The sequence below is a fragment of the Mobula hypostoma genome, chromosome 11 (genome assembly GCF_963921235.1).
Source record: "Mobula hypostoma chromosome 11, sMobHyp1.1, whole genome shotgun sequence".
In the NCBI taxonomy this organism is placed as follows: Eukaryota; Metazoa; Chordata; class Chondrichthyes; order Myliobatiformes; family Myliobatidae; genus Mobula; species Mobula hypostoma.
This window is the reverse complement of record NC_086107.1, coordinates 9913135-9936533: the sequence shown is the minus strand read 5'-3', so window position 1 is coordinate 9936533 and position 23399 is coordinate 9913135. Positions and strand designations below refer to the sequence as shown.

At 44.8% G+C, this 23399-nt stretch overlaps 1 protein-coding gene across 2 annotated transcripts in view; it reads right to left on the bottom strand.

The window, feature by feature from the left end:
* Window positions 1-23399, bottom strand: part of prrg4 (proline rich Gla (G-carboxyglutamic acid) 4 (transmembrane)) — a 59473-nt gene that overhangs the window by 9203 nt on the left and 26871 nt on the right. For both annotated transcript variants that reach the window (XM_063061658.1, XM_063061659.1), the window contains exons 4-5: window positions 20975-21023; window positions 16080-16203 (exon numbers count right to left, since the gene is read on the bottom strand). In XM_063061658.1, the coding sequence (XP_062917728.1) occupies window positions 16080-16203; window positions 20975-21023 (173 nt within the window). The remainder of the gene's footprint in view (window positions 1-16079; window positions 16204-20974; window positions 21024-23399) is intronic.

Genomic DNA, 23399 nt, shown 5'->3' with positions numbered 1-23399 from the left:
ACATAATGGAGCTGGTGGCAAAAAATATTGCAGGGCCAATTACAGTAGAACTGGGAGATTAGATTTAAGTCTACAGTGGATGCAATCTCACTGGCTCTCCACTCGGCCTCGCATCCCCTCTGCATTAGCAATACCTATGCCAAGCTGCTGTTTATTAATTACTGCTCAGTGTTCAACACAATCATACTCTCAGTTCCAATCCACAAGCTCCAAAATCTGGGCCTCTCTACTTCCCTCTGCAACTGGATCCTTGACTTCCTTACCGGGAGACCACATTCTGTGCAAGTGTTTAGAGTGGCAATCGAGAAGAACATTTTGTCTTAGATGGTGTCAAGCTTCCTAAGAGTTATTGGAGAGTATTCCATGGATGATGCAGTGAGTTACTGGAGTCTTGAGTTACTCAATACAGGATACTAAACATCTGACCTTCCTTGACCTTCAGGCTACTGTATTTACACGACTAGCCCAGTTTCTGGCAATGATGGCTAAATAAGCAAACAATGGGGAACAGACAATGGAGAAATGAGCAGGGAGTTGGTCAGATTCAAGACTGTGTGGTGTGGACACTTCTTATCATAAATCAGTGTGTGTCTGAATGTTATCTAGGATTGTCTTCACTTGAGCACAAAATGTTTCATTGTCGTACAGTACAACCACAATGAAACATTAGAAGAACTCGAATGATTTTGAATTGTTTGGGGAAAACCTATATTATGAATGGAACTATGCAGACAAAAGCTCTTTTCTTCATGTCAGTCAAATTTTTAAAAGCAAGTTAACAGCGGTAACCTTATTAGAATAGAACATCTAAAATATGAGCTTTTTCCAGATCAAAAAAGAAATTATTTTCTCCCAATGAAAATAATGCTTTCAATTTGCTATCAAATTTAAATTCTGCTCTTAACACCCAGAACATATACTGGGTGGCCACTTTATTAGGTACAAGGGTGGAACCTGGTGTGGCCTTCAGTTGCTGTAGTGCATTAAGGTTCGATGTGTTGTACACTCAGAGATGCTCTTCAGCTCATCAGTGTTGTAACATGTGGTCATCTGAGTCACTGTCACTTTCCTGTCAGTTTGAACCACCTACCATTCTTTGAACTTTGACCCTCTCATCGTGAATGCACATCGTCTGGCATTTCCACCCTGGGAAGAAAATTCTGACTATCCACTCTCTATGGACCTCATCATTTTATAAACTTCCGTCAGGTGTTTTCTCAGCCTGCAGAGGAAGCTGCCCAAGTTTTATCCAACCTCTCCTTACAGCTCATACAAAATAAATGTGATTAAAGCTACAAATCCTTTATAAAGACATATTATGTTTTTTTTCTCTGAAATCAATCTTAGGTGATTTATTTCAGCAAAGGTAGACAATTTCTTTCAACAACCTGGACATTAAATCGCACAGTCAGGCTTCCATCCAGTGAGTCTAATTGGAACTCTTGCATGCACATAACCTTTGCGTGGACTAGAGGGACTACAGTAGACCACAGGGTTAGCCATTGAGCAATATTCTCTTGAATTTTTTTACATCTGCTCACACCAAACATTGCTCTGAGCAGGAAATTTTTACATGGTCTGAGAATTGCATGGTACTTTAATTTTTTTTGTAATATGCATGCAAAATGATTTTTTTTAAATTTTTGAATGATTACTTACCCAAAAAAGTCAAATATAGAATTTTTCACATCAAATACAACACAAGTAAATTATGTCAGGCAGTCAAAACAAATAGGCACAATGGCAAAAGTAAAATGGTTTGACTAGATGGCATCAGCGTTCAGTGGGCTGGTGGTTTATTTACAACGAACTATCGACTTCCATTCTGTGTTTATTGTTACAATTTGTAACAGTGTTGCAACTTGAAACATTAACACTATAAATACATTGAAGGTCTATGTTTCAAAGTAAAGGTAGTGGTATATTTATTATTTAGAAAAGTTATAGATTATATTCATTAACACATAGTTTTTTAGCATACTTTCAAAATTATACACTAACATTATATAAAAGAACATTTGACCTGTGTGGCAACAAAGTTACGTGTGCGGAAGCATTGCAGTTACTATGTGGCGACGTGTGGCTTAGAGGGAACAGTGCCATTGAAGGGTGTTGTATGGAACTGTTACTCATTACTCCAACATCCAAAGGCAGTCACAGCAGGTGATGATAAAATAAATTATGTATCATATTCTCAACACCTCCCTCCTGTTGGCTTTGAGCTACAAACATCAATACATCTGAATATTTGGCAGAGACGTTTGGCTCTGTTACTTAGTATGATGGCAGGTCCAACTCATTTCGCACTGAAATGCAATTTTGCATACAAGCATCTCAGACAAAAAGTCCAATGACTGAAAGCAAATCCAATGACTTATTCAGTGACTGCTTTCAAATAAGAGTGAAAGTTGGGCTTTAAGTCAGCTGGAAGAGAGCTGCTTTTTATAAACCTGTTCATTATAACTTGGCACTATCACACTGGAAAAAATAAACATACTAGCAACTAAGTCAAAGTTCAGAACTTATTAATTTGTAGATGATCTGTTACTGATTCGGTTGACATTTGCTTTGTAACAAATGGATTGCGCTCAGCTTTAAGATTTTATGATCAAAGATTGGCTTTAGTTGTCACATCAAAACACAATGAAATGTGCCATTTGCGCACAGTCCAAGGGTTGCCCGCAAGTGTTGCCATCCTTCCAGCGCTGACTTCCCCAAAATTTACTAACCCTAATCCAAGCGTGCCCACAATTTATTAACTCTAATCTAGACGTACATCTTTGAAATGTGGGAGGAAACTGGAGCACCCTGAGGAAGACCCATGCAATCATGGGGAGAACGTACAAACTCCTTACAGCGACCGGCGGGAATTGGACCCCCAACAGTGATTCCAGATGCCCTCCTTTCTCCAACTAGTTTTTAAAAGAGTGAAGCTGGTTTGAGTAATTAAAATCTCTCCAAGAAGTGAAAAGGATTTCAGAGAGCTACAGAAGAGAAAGGTGGGTGTGCATGTGTAAAAGGAGCAAGCATAATACAGAAAAAAGGAAGAATATTAACTCAGATGATGTGGATCTGTAGAGCAAAGAAATCCAATGAGCAGGAATCCTTACAGATTACTTATGGGGTTAGCATTGGAGCAGAGATGGCAAACATTTCAAGAGGGCATGGATGAACTACAATTGTTTATCTTTTTTGCAAATTTAATGCGTAAAGGTCTTCTCTCTCTCCACAGATGTTGCCTGACCTGCTGGGTATTCCCAGCGTTTTCATCTTTTATTTCAGATTTTCAGCATCTGCACTTCAAAAGAAAAATCGGCACAAAATTAAAACAGGAAAGGTAGTTTAATCAACAATGTAAACTAGGGATAGCACTGAATCGTCTACAGCTTGGCCTGTAAAGAAAAGTTAATTTAAGGATGTGGAGACACACATTATTGCAGTTGCTGGAATCTAAAGAAACACACAAGATGCTGGACTCGGTGGGTCAGGCAGCATCTATGGAGGGAAATGGACAGTTGGATTTTGGGTTGGGACCCTTCATCTGGAGCGAAAGACAGAGGGAAGATGGCCTGTATTAGGAGGGGGAGAGAAAACTGCAGTGACCAGGCCTCAGGCATTGTCTGGCTCTGTGGCTCAGAAGGGAAGGGGGGGGGTGGGAGAAGAGGAGTGTAGCAGTGATAGGCAATTCCATAATCAGAGCAGCAGAAAGCAGATACCGTGGATGTGAAAGAGACACCCAGATGGTACGTGACACCCAGGTGCCAGGGTTAGGGATGTCTCAGATCAGGTCTATGGTATTCTAAAGGAGGAGGGTGAACAGCCAGAAGTTGTGGTACATATTGTACCAACAACACAGGTACAAAAAGGGAGAGCGAATAAAGGGAGTTAGGCTGAAAAGCAGGACCTCCAGGTTAGTAACCTTTGGATTGCTGCTTGTGCCACGTGCCAGTGAGAGTAAGAATAGGTTGATTTGGCAGATGAATGCGTGGCTGAGGAATTGGTGCAGGGGGCAGGGTTTCAGATTTCAAAGTTCAACGGTTCATTTGTTATCAAAATATACAACTTTGAAATTCTTCTTCCCTGGGTAGCCATGAAACCAAGAAAGAAAAGAAAAAGGCAGCACTCATCAACCCCCAAATGCCCCCTCCCTGCACAAAAAACAAACAAAACGGAACAGGCACATCAACCCCAAACTCTCCCCTCCCTGCACAAAAAAGGATCACTGCAATCTCTTCAGGGGAAGGTATGATGTGCACAAAAAGGTCATGTTACTTCCGAACATGAGCGAGGACCAATATCCTTGCAGGGAGGTTTGCTCGAGCTTTGGTGAAGGATTTAAAATAACTTGGCAAAAGGGATGGGGAACTGGAGAGATAGTGCTGAGGATGGGGCAGTTTTTTTTAATGACTAGGTGCACTGTGTAGTGAGACTGTGAGGAAGGACAGGCAGATGATAAGACGAAATTGCAATCAGTGGGATGAGTTAAAGTGTAATGGGGGTCCATCTCCGCTCCGCCCCCCCCCCCACTTTCTGCTTTCTACAGGGTCACTCCCTGAGTGACTCTCTTTTCCATTTGTTCCCTCGCTACTGATCTCCCTCCTGGTATTTATCCTTGCAAGCAGAACAAGCGCTACACCAGCCCCTACACCTCCTCTCTCAGTACCATTCGGAGCCCCAAACAATCCTTCCAGGTGAGGCGACACTTCACCCGTGTGTCTGTTGAGGCCATATACTGTATCCCGTGCTCCCGGCGATGCATCCTGTATATCGGTGAGACCTGTCGTAGATTTGGAGACCGCCTCGCCGATCACCTACGCTCCATCCACCGGAAAAAGTGGGATCTCCTGGTGGACATCCATTTCAATTCTACTTCCCATTCCCATTTCGGCACATCAGTCCACGGCCTCCTCTACTGCCGCGATGAGGCCACACTCAGGTTGGAGGAGCAATGCCTTATATTCCATCCGGGTAGGCCCCCCAACCTGATGGCATGAGCATCAATTTCTCAAACTTCTGGTAATTGCCCACCCGCACCACCTTCACCATTCCTCATTCCTGTTTCCCTCTCTCACCTTATCTCCTTACCTGCCCATCACCTCCCTCTGGTGCTCCTCCTCCTTCCCTTTCTTCCATGGACTTCGACCCCGTCCTGTCAGATTCCCCCTTCTCCAGCCCTTTATCTCTTTCACCAATCAACATCCCAGCTCTTTACTTCACGCCTCCCCCTCTCCTGGTTTCACCTATCACCAGCGCCTTTACTTCCTGAGAAAACTAAAGAAATTTGGCCTGTCCCCTAAAACCCTCACTGATTTTTATAGATGCACCGTAGAAAGCATTCTTCTACGGTACATCACAACCTGGTATGGAAGTTGTCCTGTCCAAGACCGAAAGAAGCTGCAGAAGATCGTGAACACGGCGCAGCACATCACACAAACCAATCTTCCGTCCGTGGACTCACTTTACACTGCACGCTGTCGGAGCAGTGCTGCCAGGATAATCAAGGACACGACCCACCCAGCCAATACACTTTTCGTCCCTCTTCCCTCCGGGAGAAGGCTCAGGAGCTTGAAGACTCGTACGGCCAGATTTGGGAACAGCTTCTTTCCAACTGTGATAAGGCTGCTGAATGGATCCTGACCCGGATCTGGGCCGTACCCTCCAAATATCCGGACCTGCCTCGGTTTTTTTGCACTACCTTACTTTCCATTTTTCTATTTTCTATTTATGATTTATAATTTAAATTTTTTAATATTTACTAATTTTTACTATTTTTAATATTTAGTATTTGTAATCCAGGGAGTGGGAAGCGTAGAATCAAATATCGCTGTGATGATTGTACGTTCTAGTATCAATTGTTTGGCGACAATAAAGTATAAAGTACCACCTTGTACTTCTTCCTTCCCTACTCCCCACCTTCTTACTCTGACTCCAACAGTTCCATTTAATATCAGAGAATGTATACACCCTGAAATTCTTGTTCTTTGCAGGCATTCACAAAAACAGGAGTACCCCAATGAATGACTGACAGCAAAAACATTAGAACCCAAGAGCACCCCTACTTGCCCCTCCCACACACAAGCATCAACCCTCCCCACTTTCTTCAGCAAAACGTGTCAACACCCTCCACCCACCAAGCACGCAACAGCAAAACCCCCAAGAAAGACCATGACCTCCAGCACTGAAAAACTTCACCGACAATTCGACATATCACAGGCTCACTCTCCCCCTAATAAAGGGACAGAGAGGTGTCACACAGCAAGAAGGGAGACGAACAAGACAAAAAAATACACTCGCCGATTTACGATGTTGAAGTCTGCCACGTCGCTTCTTTTTTACCTCTGACTCAAGAATCGGCAACAAACTCTTCCCTCCCGAGAGAAAGAGGGAGGGAGAGATCTGAGTACAGAGGCCTCTGACAGCCGATCTGCCGTTCACGACTTCTCTTCTTTTCCAGTCCTGATGAAGGATCTCAGACGGAAACGTCAACTGTTTACTCTTTTCCACAGATGCTTTTAACTGTTGGATTGTTTGTTACTCCAACATCTGCAGGTGTGTGTGTGTGTGTGTGTGTGTCACTCTTCCAGTTTTCCTTGCTCCATTAGTACTGTCTGACCCGCTGGCCATGACCCACAGTCCTACTGTTGGCCACACAACGCACAAACAAAGCAACTTAATCACCACATAATTGCCACTATTAACCCAAGTGGTGACCTGGTTTCATGCTGTTACAGACTTTCCTTTTGTTCTCCCACCCCTCCCCCGCCCCTTCTCTGCAACTTAAAACTAACTTTGTTATCTCTTGCCTGGTTCTGACAATGGCACAGCCAGACCTGCAATCTTTCAATTGGTTTATTATTGTCACACGCACACACGCAGGTGAAAAACATTTGCGTGCCATCCATACAGACCCTTTCATCACATCAGCGCATTGAGGTAGGACAAGGGAGAAGCAGTAACAAAATGCAACGTATTACAGTTACCGAGAAGGTGTTGTGAAAGTAGGTGATAAGCGCAAGGTTGAGGTCACGGCTTGAAACGTCGACTCTGCCTTATCTGCTGACTATGTGCTAAGGCTCATTTATACTTGTGCGTACTAGCTTACGCTGTAGCCTACGCCGTTGTGAGCATTTATTCTTGTGCGTTGGTGTGTCTGCGTCGCTCTGCAATTCACCGCCAACATGCTAGTTGGCGGTGGGGTTTCTATGCCACTGTGTTGCGTTTCTTCGTGTTGAAACTCAACACGAAGAAACTCAAACTTCAAACAATGGCAACTGAAATTGAAGGAGGGTGAATTTTCTGTGCTTGTCCGGCCACTGAGAGACATGGATGAGGAAATGCATTTCAAATATGATTGAAATATAATGATGTTGTGGGGATGGAACTGGACTCTCTGATGGTGGTGTCTGAAAAGAGGATGCTGTCCAAGTTGCATGCCATCTTGGACAATGTCTCCCATCCACTACATAATGTACTGGGTGGGCACAGGAGTACATTCAGCCAGAGACTCATTCCACCGAGATGCAACACAGAGCATCATAGGAAGTCATTCCCGCCTGTGACCATCAAACTTTACAACTCCTCCCTTGGAGGGTCAGACACCCTGAGCCAATAGGCTGGTCCTGGACTTATTTCCTGGCATAATTTACATATTACTATTTAACTATTTATGGTTTTATTACTATTTATTATTTATGGTGCAACTGTAACGAAAACCAATTTCCCCCGGGATCAATAAAGTATGACTATGACTACGACTATATTTTCCGATGTCGGCAGGTAGATTTGACAACTTGGTTCATTGTCTCCAACCATTTATTTTGCATCAGTGTACACACAGTATATTCAGAGACTGGCAATCACCATTCGAGTTTTAGCTTCAGGTGGAAGTCAACAGGCCGTAGTAGCTAGCTACAAATTGGCATCAAGTACAGGGTCCTCCATAATTTCGGAGGTCTGTAAAACTTTATGGAAAGCATTGCAGCCAGAGTTCCTTCCCTGTCGTTCAGTTGCCCAATGGGAAGCTACTGCAGCGTAGGAGGAAATGCGATGCTACCAAGCGGACCAATCACAGTTGTAGCGGTCTGCATTGCTGCGACACGTAGTTACATTTTTGGGGAGATGAGTGTCAGGCTACGGCGTAGGGTATGGTGCAGGGTACGCAGCGTGGATTTGATGCACAAGTATAAATTGGCCTTTACTCTGGATTTCCCCTCCAGGAGGACCACAACCTTGTCGTGGTTTGGAGGTGTACGTGCCTCAGTAATGCAGAGGGCTATGTTGGCTGGAGTCAGGGCTTTACGCTTTGGCTCTCAGTAGAGAATCAGAATTTTCGACTGCTAAACTGTTCACAGTGTTTTGAACCAGCCAACCAGACCACGACGTCTAAACAATGTCCATTCGGACCCGGGAGGAGTAGGTAAGCTGGCATTTTGAGCAGACAACACTCTCAACTGTGCAACTGATGATGGCTTCTCCATTGGAACCAAAACAAAATATTTTGCCAAGCTCGGTAATCAACCAAACTTCCAAATAGCCAACCTGAGCTACTGATATTCCGCAATATTTCAAACAATCTGCCTAAACTAATAACACACAAGTATACTTCTTCTCATCGGTACTGAGTATACCATTTAAACTATCACAGTCTAGGTTCAAAAAAAGTACGTGAACCCCTGGGGTAATGCCTTTGTTGGTTGGAGTCAGGGGTTCCAATCAATGAGATGAGATTGGAGGTGTGGGTTGTAGAGGTGCCCTGCCCTATAAAAAAGACACACAAAGTCAGATTACTTAGAGCCTGCTCTTCTTAAAAATGATCTATTTAGGTGCACCATGCCTCGTTCAAAACAACTTTCAGAGGGCCTTAGGAGAAGAGATGTGTGAAGCTGGAAAAGGCTACAAAGGCATTTCTAAAGACCAGAATGTTCATCAGTCCACAGTGAGAGAAATTGTCTACAAATGGAAGAAATTCAGTACTATTGCTACTCTACCTAGGAGTGGGCATCCTGCAAAGATCACACCAAGAGCACTTAATGAAATATCGCTGCTGTCGTGCCTTATTTGTAACAGCATGGGCATGTTGGGCCCAGGACAGATCCTCAGAGATGTTGACACTCAGAAACTACTTTCTCCTGAAATCCCCACATCTTTTCAAACTCCACCACCACACAGTTCCATTGAGACAAATGAGCACCAGTCTGTTCAGTTTTTCTGGCTGATTTATGGTCAATAATGAGAAATGCTATTTCTCTGTCTTTAAGTCTGAACCAAGGTTGCTCAGTCAAGAAGATATGATGACAAAAGAAATGTCCCGCGACCAGTTTTTCATTTCTGCAAGGTAGAGTCTGAGTGGTGATCTCATTGGGGAAGTATGCACGATGATGAATGACAGGTGAAAGGCTGGAACAGTAAATTACTGTGCACAGAAAGCACCGGGGCAGAACAAGAGTACACAGGCATTTCTCACAGACAAAATCCTTTTAAACATTAGCAGGGAAATTGGCAGAGAACTTCGAACACTGAGCAATTTACAACTCCTTAATCTGTAAGTAATTGATCTGAAGTGGTTCAGATTTTGCGGCAATTCTCAGCTCTTTTTGCAAAAAAAAAATCAGCCCTTACTTTTGGTCAAATATCTGGGATCGAGTTGGTCGATGCCCTTCAGAAGGTCGTAGTAAGTCATTTTCTGAAACCACTGCACTCCTTCTGATGAATGTACCTCCTCAGAGCTTTTGAGGAGGGCGATCCAAGATTTAGAGCAAGGGACAACAAAATATCTGTGATATATTTCCACGTCAGAATGGTGTGCACCTTGGAGAAGAATGGAACATATATTCCCACCATATGAGTGGCAGGGTGGAGATACGTCTCCACCAAAGGAGGAGTGAAACTAATGAATACCTTGCCACCACCGAGGTCTTACCACGAGGACAGCCAGCTGCACACTACATGCATTTTTGAATTGTATTTTATTAACTTATTTGCGGTAATATTTTAGATTATGTGCTGTGTTTTCTGGGTGCACTGTGGTCTGGAGGAAGGTGTTTTTGTTTGGTTGTATATACATACAGTCAAATGACATGAACTTCTTCCAGCACAAGATCCATATCCCTCCATTCCTTACATATTCTAATTTATATCTACTTCCACCACTCTCCCTTGCGGCTTGTTTCCGGTAACTACCATTCTCTGTGTAGAAAACCCACACCTCACGTCTCCTTCAATGTTTACCCCACTCATGTTGGATGCACATCCTCCAGTATTTGATCAACACACATCAGAGTTGCTGGTGAATGCAGCAGGCCAGGCAGCATCTATAGGAAGAGGTACAGTCGACGTTTCGGGCCGAGACCCTTCGTTCACCAGCATTTTGTGTGTGTGTGTTGCTTGAATTTCCAGCATCTGCAGATTTCCTCGTGTTGGCGTTTTTAAACTCCAGCATTTGATAGTTGTTTGTGGGGAAAAAATTCCTGACTGACTCATGACATTATGTCTTCCTGCAGCTTCTGCACTCCAGAGAAAGTTTGTCCAAGGGAAAAGACAGTCCATGGAAAAGAGTAACACTTGGCGTTGCAGGCCGTGACCCTTCATCAGGATTTTCTTAACTCTCTTCCACAGATGCTGCCTGGCCTGCTGTGTTCCTCCAGCTTTTTGTGTGTGTTGCTTTGGATTTCCAGCATCTGCAGATTACCTTGTGGTTTGAATATCCCGTTCTGCACCCTATCCAAAGCCTCCACACCCTTCCTATAATGAAAGGAACTGCACACAGTAATGTGAAGGGCGACGGTATTCCTTTCTTCCTGATTTTGACACCCTCCTTGGTGATAAAGATCACAAGGTCGGATGTTGTCAGGGTGGGACAGATGAGTAACGGCAGTGCATCTTGTTGATAGTACTGCTGCCATTGTGTGCCAGTGGCAGAAGCAATTACTATTTAAGGTGGTGAATGAGGTACCGGGGGGCAAGGAAACTGCAGATGCTAGAATCTAAAACAGAAACAGAAGTGCTGGAAGAACTCAGCCAGGAGAGCAGCATCTGTGGAAAGGGAGACCGGTCACTATATCAAAATGATCAAACTCACCCCTCCCCAGAACTGGGGAGAAAGTAGGATTATAGTTTTCAACGAACAGCTTCTTCTCTTTTATCACCTGATCTCCGAACACTCCATGAACCCATGAACACACGCATTTAGCATTCATCAGGCCATTTTGGCCCAACCAACCAGCTGCCGCGATCAGCCAAAATTTCCTGGCAATAGTTAAAAAAGGTATAAGAAGAGAAGATGGCGGTGCGACGCAGCGCGCAGCGGCCACTCCGGAATGAATATCTGTTAACTGTTAAGTAGGGAGCCGTGCACAATCCTGATTTGATGGAGACGGACGTGAGAAGCATGGAGGAACATCTGGTGAGACTTCTGAAATGCCTGTTTCGCTGCTGCTGCTACTGTGTGGTCCGGAATCTCCAGAGGAGAAGGCCCTGAGTCCTCGGCTTTGCCTATTGCTTGGCGGCTGGGGCCGGGGTCGAAGCACTCGGCAGAGATGGTGCTCGGTGCTCGGTGTCGGAGGGCTGGTCAGAGGCTCGAAGTTTTCAGACGGACTCAGAGTCGGCTGTGGTTGGGTGCTTCCAGGGTGCTGCATCGGCAAGTTTGCAGCGCTGGAGGTTCATGGCAGGGTGAGTTTTTCTTCCTTCTACCGACTGCGTGAGATGATGGGGCTATCACGACTTTGAGACTTTTTTTTTACCGTGCCCATGGTCTGTTCTTTATCAAATTACAGTACTGCTTTGCACTGTAGGAACAAATGATACTGGAGGAACATTGTATCATTTCTTAATGCATGCATTACTAAATAACAATAAACGAGGACCGAGTGTCCTCATAATCTAAAAAAAATCTAAGAAGATAAACTACTCTTTAACTGAGTAATAAATTATGCACAGTTTTTAAATGAAATACAGAACAAATTAGAACATTACCGATACTACTACAGTACTGTAAAACTGTGTATTAGTTCCCAATAGTTAGTGAAAGAGGAATTATTCCAGCGTATGCTGCCATGGATGGGTGTCCAGGGAGGGACAGCATATCTGGTGGCAGCTCACTCACCTTTGATCTCCACCAGACACTCAGCTCTCACCCGTGGCTCCAAGTCGCTGTTGGCATGCGAGAGTGGCCACACCCCGCTACACTGCTTCGACAGGTGGGCTAAACCAGGTGAGGGCAGCCGGCGGGCCTCATACCCTGGTGAGACAGGGACATGTCTGTCCTAGTGTGTGAAGTCAGCTCTGGTGGACTGGGCGCACGAGATTAACGGTGAGATCCAACGGCAGTTCTGCAATGCTTTGTGGACAGCGAAGGGCATGATGAGCCAGAGAAGTCATGGTCACCCACGGCAACCATGGTAGGCCCCAGTTTGTGATGAATACTCTTACCACCAAACCTGGAATTCCAAGGTTGAGAGAGTGGAACTGTCCCAGTGTAATGGCTTTTCCACATTAAAAACTCACTGTACAGATTTCACCATCATCATCAGAAACAACAGGCAACCAACATCCTGCCGTATTCTTTTGATTGACTGTAAATGAACAAAATTAGCGCAGATACCTAGTGCAGATAATGGGACTGTCTTCACACAGTGCTTCCACTGATTGCATCCTCCAAATCCTCATTTCGATTGCAACATTCAAGATGATTGTCGATGCCTTCAAATCCTTCGTTGTTGTAGTGAAATCATTTCATTTTCACTCCCAGCCATTCCTGGCATCTCCGAGCTTGAATGCTTGAAACCACAGTGAGCGAAACAATTCTAAACCGTCTTACAGCTTATTTCTTGCTAATTACCAGTAACAAAAGTCACTACTTTTTGAACACAAACACACACACAGTTAACACTATTTAAAAACTGTTCACTCTAAGCATGGTGTAGTGTCTAACAGCCACACAAGTTCATGCAACTGACGCTAGTTGGGAACTGTTCAGCAACAGTCTCCTGTACCAATTAAGTGCACAGTGTCCCAAACAATCAAAGGGAATCCTGGCTATTTTCTTAATTAAATTTTGTTCTTTTAGTTATCCACATAAATGGCCGCCCTGATTAACTGATGGACCAATTAACTGGAAGCCACTGCATTTCCTATTGTAACTTATAATAATATTATGTATTGCACTCCACTGCTGCTGCAAAACAACAGATTTCATGACATATGTCAGTGATTCTGAATAAATATAGTGGAAATCAAAACAAAGCCTGCAGATGCCAGAAATCTGAAATAAAATCTAGATTCAGTTTGTTGCCGCCCCAGTTTTTCTCAGATGCAACTGAAGTGCCATCTAGTGGACAAATGGGGTAAAGCAACACAAACCATTACTTATTTTCCCCTTGTATTTTTCTTTAGTCATTTCCCCCCACCAAAGTTTTTTTTAACTTCTGAAGTGAGCTGCCGAAACTATTTTACTGATCAGCGTACTGTGCACTTCTGTCCTTCCCGTTGGTGTTGCTACCACCTCACACACCACTGCATTGCATAGCTGCTCTGTATCTTCAACACGGCCACCACCTGACGTCTCTGCACACCTCGTTTTTCCCTCTTCGAGCATCATACACTTAATCTCACCATTACTGGCAAAAGTGCCTTCGACCCCCCACCCCCGCCTCCATGGTCGCAAGCTCAGGAAAATCCTCCCCCCCCCGCCCAAGCTTCTTTCAATCATCTTCTTCAGGAAAGCTTATGGAGTCATACAGCACAGAAACAGGCACCTTAGCCCACCATGTCAATATCCCAGAATGCTCCTGACCTACAATTATAAAACAAAATGTGACACAGCACAGTAGCATCGCCGTGAGCATAACGCTTTTACAGTGTTAGCAAACACGGGTTCACTTCCTGCTGCTGCATGGAAAGAGATAGTATGTTCTCCCCGCGACCATGTGCATTTCCTCTGGGTGCTCTGGTTTCCTCCCACAATCCAAAGATGTACCGGTTGGTAGGTTAATAATTCACATGGGTGTATAGGGCGGTGTTAGTCCTGACGAAGGGTCTCGGCCTGAAACATCGACTGCGCCTCTTCCTAGAGATGCTGCCTGGCCTGCTGCGTTCACCAGCAACTTTGATGTGTGTTGCTTGAATTTCCAGCATCTGCAGAATTCCTGTTGTTAACTAGTTAACAGAAACATTCAGCTAAAAGATTAATTTCGATAAGTATAATTATTAATTACTACATTATTTTAGGTAACTAATCTCTTGTGCGCACATTAATTTCCTTTGTGCGCTGGTTGAAAAATGTGTATGCGCATGCATACGCACACAGCTTAGAGGGAACATAGCTCAGAAGCACTCTGGGATATTTAATTTGAAAGGATTATATAAATGGAAGTTACTGTTCTTGCCATTCAATGAAAAGCAGATAAGAGACACTATCATCTTTGCTCTGCATGTTTGGTCTTCTTGCCTCACTCTGGGCTGTAAGCCTCCACATTTACTTTCCATGTATTACCATTTTAGTTGGTAGAAAGTTCAGTCTCCAGTTTGGAGCCAGCTGGACAACTGCACACCCTAGTGTGTAGAACAGAGGCAGCATCGTACAGCACCAGTGACCAGAGCATCAGGGACCGATGCATACATCGTACAGCACCAGTGACCAGAGCATCAGGGACCGATGCATACATCGTACAGCACCAGTGACCAGAGCATCAGGGACCGATGCACACATCGTACAGCACCAGTGACCAGAGCATCAGGGACCGATACACACATCGTACAGCACCAGTGACCAGAGCATCAGGGACCGATACACACATCGTACAGCGCCAGTGACCAGAGCATCAGGGACCGATGCATACATCGTACAGCACCAGTGACCAGAGCATCAGGGACCGATACACACATCGTACAGCACCAGTGACCAGAGCATCAGGGACCGATACATACATCGTACAGCACCAGTGACCAGAGCATCAGGGACCGATACACACATCGTACAGCGCCAGTGACCAGAGCATCAGGGACCGATGCATACATCGTACAGCACCAGTGACCAGAGCATCAGGGACCGATACACACATCGTACAGCACCAGTGACCAGAGCATCAGGGACCGATACATACATCGTACAGCACCAGTGACCGATACATACATCATACAGCACCAGTGACCAGAGCATCAGGGACCGATGCATACATCGTACAGCACCAGTGACCAGAGCATCAGGGACCAATACACACATCGTACAGCGCCAGTGACCAGAGCATCAGGGACCGATGCATACATCGTACAGCGCCAGTGACCAGAGCATCAGGGACCGATACATACATCGTACAGCACCAGTGACCAGAGCATCAGGGACCGATACACACATCGTACAGCGCCAGTGACCAGAGCATCAGGGACCGATGCATACATCGTACAGCGCCAGTGACCAGAGCATCAGGGACCGATGCATACATCGTACAGCAGCAGTGACCAGAGCATCAGGGACCGATGCATACATCATACAGCACCAGTGACCAGAGCATCAGGGACTGATACATACATCGTACAGCACCAGTGACCAGAGCATCAGGGACCGATGCATACATCGTACAGCAGCAGTGACCAGAGCATCAGGGACCGATGCATACATCATACAGCACCAGTGACCAGAGCATCAGGGACTGATACATACATCGTACAGCACCAGTGACCAGAGCATCAGGGACCGATTTCCACCACTGTCTGTAAGGAGTTTGTACGTTCTCCCCATGACCGTGTGGGTTTTCTCCAGGTGTTCTGGTTTCCTCTCATGTTCCAAAGCTGTACACGTGGGGTTAGTGAGTTGTGGGCTGCCCAGTCCACTCCTCGGACTGCGTTGGTCGTTGATGCAAAACGACAGGTCTCACAGTATGTTTCGATGTACATGTGATAAATAGAGCTAATCTGTTAAATTAATCATTTATGCATAATTCTTAACTCACATTTCAGATTCGATTCAAACTTCAAAGAGTAAATCCAAGCATAAATCCCAAGGTGATTCCAAGGTGAAACATGTTCTGAAATTTCCCAAAAACCCTGCCAACATTCGTACCCACTAAAGACAATGATTAACTCACCGTGTCCTATTTCGAACTTTGGATCTGTGCTTGCAGCAACACCACAGGATCAATCCCAATGCAATTAAACATAACACAGTGCCAAAGAAAGCTGTCAAAATTGTAGTAGCATCAGATGTAGTTCCTGAAGAGAGAAAGTGAAGAGAGATGATCGAAGTTACCCAGCAATTTTTGTTTTACTTTAGATTCCCAGCTCCTGCAGTTCTTTCCTGACTTTCAAATGTATCCTGCCCTTAAAGTGATCTGTCTTTGATCAACATAGTTCCAAGATCGAAATTTTTCATTCTAAGTTATTTAAACTCTTCCCTTATTGCCCCTTGTGATTTGCTCTAAGGTGAAATTCAATTGAATTGACTTTATTACATACATCCTTCATATACATGAGGAGAAAAAAATATTTACATTACGTCTCCAGATAAGTGTGTAATGCGCAATCATGTATAATAAATAGTATGTACAACAATATAACATAGACATACAGTTGTGTCAGCATGAATGAGTCTGATGGCCTGATGGAAGAAGTTGTCCCGGAGCCTGTTGGTCCTGGCTTTTATGCTGCAGTACCGTTTCCCAGATGGCAGCAGCTGGAACAGATTGTGGTTGGGGTGACTCGGGTCCCCAATGATCTTCCGGGCCCTTTTTACTCACCTGTCCTTGTAAATGTCCTGAATAGTGGGAAGTTCACATCTACAATGCGCTGGGCTGTCCACACCACTCTCTGCAGAGTCCTGGGATTGAGGGAGGTACAGTTCCCATACCAGGCAGTGATGCAGCCAGTCAGGATGATCTTAATTGTGCCCCTGTAGACAATTCTTAGGATTTGGGGGCCCATACCAAACTTCTTCAACCACCTGATGTGAAAGAGGTGCTGATGTGCCTTTTTCATCACACAGCCAGTATGTACAGACCACGTGAGATTCTCAGTGATGTTTATGCTGAGAAACCTAAAGCTGTTCACCCTCTTAACCCCAGATCCACTGATGTCAACAGTGGTTAGCCCATCTCCATGCTTCCTGTAGTCCACAATCAACTCCTTTGATTTTGCAACATTGAGGGAGAGGTTGTTCTCTTGACACCACTGTGTCAGGTGATGACTTCTTCTCTGTAGGCTGCCTCGTTATTACTTGAGATCAGGCCAATTAGTGTAGTACCATCAGCAAATTTAATTAACAGATTGGAGTTGTGGGTGGCGACACAGTCATGGGTATACAGAGAGTAAAGGCGGGGGCTTGGGACACAGCCCTGAAGGGCACCGGTGTTGAGGGTCAGAGGGGCAGAGGCGAGGGAGCCCACTCTTAGCACCCGCCAGTGATCTGACAGGAAGTTCAGGATCCAGCTTCACAAGACAGGGTGAATGCCAAGTTCTCCGAGCTTCTTGATGAGCCTGGAGGGAATGATGGTGTTGAATGCTGAACTGTAGTCCAAGAACAGCATTCCCACATAAGCATCCTTCTGCTTTACCACTGACGCCAGGCAGACAATCTCCGAAGAGTATTGATAATGGCTGTAAAGACATTGCCCAGCAGAAGGCAATGGCAAATCACTTCTGTAGAAAAATTTGGCAAGAACAATCATGGTCATGGGAACAACATGATTGCCCACGTCATATGACACGGCGCATAATGAACATATTTTTCTCCATTGAGATACTCTGTACAAATGCCTATGAAATGTCCTTCTTCTTCATGACAATGACTTCCCATCTACCGTAGACCAAACTCATTCAGTTCCCACATCTCTCCTCCTGTGCGGACCAAGACCCTGGTTCTTACCTTCTTCCCCCTTCCTTTCCAGTCCTGACAATGGTCCTTATCCCAAAACATCACCTGTTTATTCCCCCCTGCACAGTGTTCCCAGAAATTTTTGTTTTATTTTAGATTCCAAGCTCCTGGAGTTCTTTTCTGATTTTCAGGTTAACTTCCAAATGTATCCCACCCTCTCAGGATCAGAACACTTACACTTCCAATTCCAATCCCCATTCCTATTCTGATTCCAATTCCGACATTGGTCCACGGCCTCCTGAAACCCTTCTGCCACAATGAGGCTACTCTCAGGGTTGGAGGAGCAGCACCTTATATTCCAACCAGATACCGTGAACATCGATTTCTCTAACTTGCATTAACTTTTTCCCCTTCCCCTTCCCTCTTTATTTTCCCCACTCTGGCCCCCCTTGTACCTCTTCTTCTCACTTATCCATCATGTCACTTTGGTGCTGCCCCCTTTCCCTTTCTCCCATGGTCCATTCTCCTCTCCAATCAGATTCATTCTTTTCAGCCCTTTATCTTCTCCACCAATCACCTTCCAGCTTCCTGCTTCATACGCCCCTCCCCCCCACCTGGCTTCACCTATCATCTTCTAGCATGTACTCCTTCCCCTCCCCCCACCTTCTTATTCTGGCATCTACCCTCTTCCTTTTCTTCAGAAGGGTCTCGGCCTGAAACGTCGACTGTTTATTTAGAAGAAGAATATCTTTATTGTCATTGTTGTGGAGCAATGAAACACAGTTTAGCAGCTCAACGTTTTGCAGCATGACAAAGAATATATACATAAAATAAACTCTAAAACCTTAGGAGTGCAGTCCAAAATTAATAATATGTGGATGGCGGGGTAGGACTATTGCACACCTGCCATTCCTGGAAGTGTGATGCATTTAGCTGCCGCCGTCTTAGGAGGGGGGCAGGAGAAGGGAAGGGGGTGTTATACATTTCACTGCTTGTGGGTAGAAGCTGTTAAGGAGTCTCTTTGTTTTCGTCCTTAATGCTCTGTATCTCTTCCCAGAAGGTAGAGGGGAAAACAGGTGATGTCCAGGATGAGTGGGATCCTTTGAAATACAAGTAGCCTTCTTTTGAAGTCTGCCAGTATAAATGTCTCTGAGGGAGGGTAATGTTATGTCATTTCCACAGATGCTGCCTGACCTGCTGAGTACCTCCAGTGTTTTGTAAGTGCTGCACTTACACCCCCATGCCTTCATTCCTGAAGTTAATGGCTATAATTACAAAAGAGGATCTAATAAATCCAGTAGGAATTTGGATGAAACACCTTAATGTAGCAAGTGACATGCATGTGGAATTCAGTACCAAAACTTATTATTAAAGTACATATATGTCACCATAGACTACCTTGAGATTCATTTTCTTGCAGGCATTTACAGGAAAATAAAGAAGTACAATAGAATGTATGCAAAACTATACATAAATGAATTCTGGCAAATAGTCAACGTGCAAAGGACAAGGCAGCACAGTGGTTAACACAACGCTTTATTACACCAGTGACACGGCTTCAGTTCCTGCCACTGTCTGTGAGGCATTTGTACGTTCTCCCCGTGACCGTGTGGGTTTCCTCCGTGTGCTCCGGTTTCCCCCCACGGTCCAGTCGGTAGGTTAACTGATCATTGTACATTGTCCCGTGGTTAGGCGAGTAAGGTCTTGCTCCCAGGGCAGGTGAGTGTAAAGTTACTCAGCAAAGATCTAGGGTGAAAGCGATGACAATCTGAGGGTAAGGAAGGTTCCCACATGAAGGCTAGTGGCTCCGTGGAATAAGTTACCAGAGGAAGCTTAGAGACATTTAGATCAGTACAGCGGGATGTAATAGTGACGGGGTGGAGATACGTCTCTACCAGAGGAGGTGTAAGGCACTCCCCCCTCTGCTAACCTTATCTATAATGCTTATTTATAATCTATAAATCTCTATAATGTCGCTCCTCAGCCACTTATGCTCCTGGGAAAGGGCACCAGCCCACCTGATCTCTCTTTATAACTCAAGCCACCAATCCCAGTAACAGCCTTGTGAAATTTCTCTACATCCTTTCCAGCTTCCATCAGGAAGAAGGTACAGGAGCCTCAGGACTCACACCACCAGCTTCAAGAACAGCTATTACCCCTCAACCATCAGGCTCCTGAACCAAAGGGATAACTTCACTCAAATTCATTTGCCCCATCTTTGAAATGTTTGCACAACCAGTGGACTCACTTTCAAAGACTCTTCATCTCATGTTCTCGATATCAGTGGAATAACAGGCTGGATTGCCGGGAACCTTACCGTCATGTGGCTCATGGTCTTGGACTACATACGTGTTTGTTTTTTTTTTGCTTGCCATTTTGAATGCGCTGTGTATGTTTAGCACTTGGCCCCAGAGGTATCCATATATGGTTGAATGATTGATTTGATTGATTTATTTCTTGTTTATTTATTATTATTATTATTTCTTCTTTTGTATTTGCAGTTTATTGTCTTCTGCAGTCTGGTTGAATGGCATATTATGGCAGTCTCATTAATTCTGTTATGGTTGTCATTCTATAGATTTATTGAGTATGCCCACAAGAAAATTAATCTCAGGGTTGTATATGATGACATATATGTTTGCAGTAATAAATTTACCATGAACTTTGAACTTTAATGAAATCTTTCCTAGAGTTAGGTGACCAGAACTGAGCACGATACTCCAAACAAGAGAAGATCTACAGATGCTGGAAATCCAAGGCAACACACACAAAATGCTGGAGGAACTCAGTAGGCCAAGGAATATGCTATCGATATTTTGCAGCGAGACCCTTCATCAGGACTCAAAATATTCCAAATGTAGTCTTACCAATGCCTTGTAGTTTTAACATAACATCCCTACTCTTGTACTAAAATCATGAAACTCCCTATCCAACAATGCTGTACCTTCACTTGAATCACTTCTGGAAACCAAGGTGTCTGTGAGGTGACTTCCCAAAGGTAATACATGCAGGTGAAGCCCAGTAGTTGAAAGACATAACAAACACGCAAAAAATCTGCAGATGCTGGAAATTGAGAGTAACACACACACAAATGCTGGAGGAACTCAGCAGGCCAGGCATTCCTCCAGCATTTTGTGTGTGTTGACTATTAGCAATAATGCAAGTATCTCTTACCTGAGTTAGCATAAGGGCCTTTTGTTGAGTATTCTTTCCAAAACATAATCTAAAATTGAAAAAAAAAAGAGATAAAATATTTCCTTTCCCTCAGTAATAAGACATATCATTTCAAATCACAACTGAATCAATCTTCAAACCTAGAAGCGTAGGAATTTGCATCATTTTGAACAACCGTAAAGATTAAAAAAGTTCAGGTATAATATACATTCATTTTTGAGTTTGAATGATCAATAATCAGGAGCTTTGGATGTGGAGCAGATGCTTCCTATGAGCAGGAGAGACTAGGCCCAGAGAGCACAGCCTCAGGATACAAGTGTGGCCCTTCAGAGCAGAGATGAGGAGGATTTTTTTTAGTCAGAGGGTGGTGAATCTGTGGAATTCATTGCCACGGATGGCTGGGGAAGCCAAGCTATTGGGCATATTTAAAGCGGAGGATGATAGGTTGTTGATTAGTCAGGGTGTCAAAGGTTATGGGGAGAAGGCAGGAGAATGAGGTTGAGAAGGATAGTAAATCAGCCATGATGGAATGGTGCAGACTTGATGGGCCAAATGGCCTAATTCTGCTCCTATGTCTTATGGTCATAAGGTCTTTGAAGAAAGCTCTCATCTTCATACAACAGAGATTCATTAAGGACAAAACTCTATCTGAAAGTGAGGGGTAGATTGTTGATGTTTCTGTACGGATTCTCTTCCTAATACACAAGCAGAGCATCAGGGAACAGATAGCAACATGCACCGTCTCATAACAGCAGCTGATATGAGAGAGACTATATTTCACTAAGTTCACAATTGTTAAAGCAAATTTTGAAAGTAATATCAGAAGAAGGAAGTCTGAGAATCAGAGCGGGAGTGCAGAGGAAGCCATTTTTGAATTTTTCGGTTTTTCTCCATCGGCGTTCAGAGAGGCGGGACTGCGCAGGCGTGTGACGTCGGGCAGTGAAGCGCGGAAGATTTAAAAGGAACAGAGCCTCATACAGCGGGCAGCGTAGTTTGCGGGCTGCAGAGTGAGCCGGGAGCAGAGGCTCAACGGGCTTAGGCAGAAACAGGCGAGTCAAAGAGGGTTTGGTATTTATTTTTTGTTGTTATTTGAGGAGAGGGGCGGTATGAGTGTGAGGGCAGTTTGTTGTTCTTGGTGCCGGATGTGGGAGGCCCTGGAGTCTCCAAGCCTCCCGGACGTCCACATCTGCGCCAGGTGCACCGAGATGCAGCTCCTAAGGGACCGCGTTACGGAACTGGAGCTGCAGCTTGATGACCTTCGTCTGGTCAGGGAGAGTGAGGAGTTGATAGAGAGGAGTTATAGGCAGGTGGTCACACCGGGGCCACGGGAGGCAGACAAGTGGGTCACGGTTAGGAGGGGGAAAGGGAAGTGTCAGGTAATGGAGAGTACCCCGGTGGCTGTGCCCCTTGACAATAGGTACTCCTGTTTGAGTACTGTTGCGGGGGGACAGCTTACCCGGGGGAAGCGACAGTGGCCGTGCCTCCGGCACAGAGTCCAACCCTGTAGCTCAGAAGGGTAGGGAAAGGAAGAGGAGGGCAGTTGTAATAGGGGACTCGACAGTAAGGTGGTCAGATAGGCGATTCTGTGGACGCAGTCCAGAGACCCGGATGGTAGTTTGCCTCCCTGGTGCCAGGGTCCGGGATATTTCTGATCGCGTCCAAGATATCCTGAAGTGGGAGGGTGAGGAGCCAGAGGTCGCGGTACATATAGGTACCAATGACATAGGTAGGAAGAGGGAAGAGGTCCTGAAAGGAGAATATAGGGAGCTAGGAAGGGAGTTGAGAAAAAGGACTGCAAAGGTAGTAATCTCGGGATTACTGCCTGTGCCATGCGACAGTGAGAGTAGGAATGCAATGAGGTGGAGGATAAATGCGTGGCTGAGGGATTGGAGCAGGGGGCAGGGATTCAAGTTTTTGGATCATTGGGACCTGTTTTGGCGCAGGCGTGACCTGTACAAAAAGGACGGGTTACACTTGAATCCTAGAGGGACCAATATCCTGGCGGGGAGATTTGCTAGGGCTACTGAGGTGACTTTAAACTAGAATGGTTGTGGGGTGGGAATCAAATTAAAGAGACTAGGAGAAAGGAGGTTAGTTCACAACAGGGGGATGGGAACCAGTACAGAGAGACAGAGGGGTGTAAAATGAGGGTAGAAGCAAAAAGTACTAAGGTGAAAAGTAAAAGTGGCAGGCCGGCAAATCCAGGGCAAAAATCAAAAAGGGCCACTTTTCAACATAATTGTATAAGGGCTAAGAGTGTTGTAAAAGCGAGCCTGAAGGCTTTGTGTGTCAATGCAAGGAGCATTCGTAACAAGGTGGATGAATTAAAAGTGCAGATTGTTATTAATGAATATGATATAGTTGGGATCACAGAGACATGGCTCCAGGGTGACCAAGGATAGGAGCTCAACATTCAGGGATATTC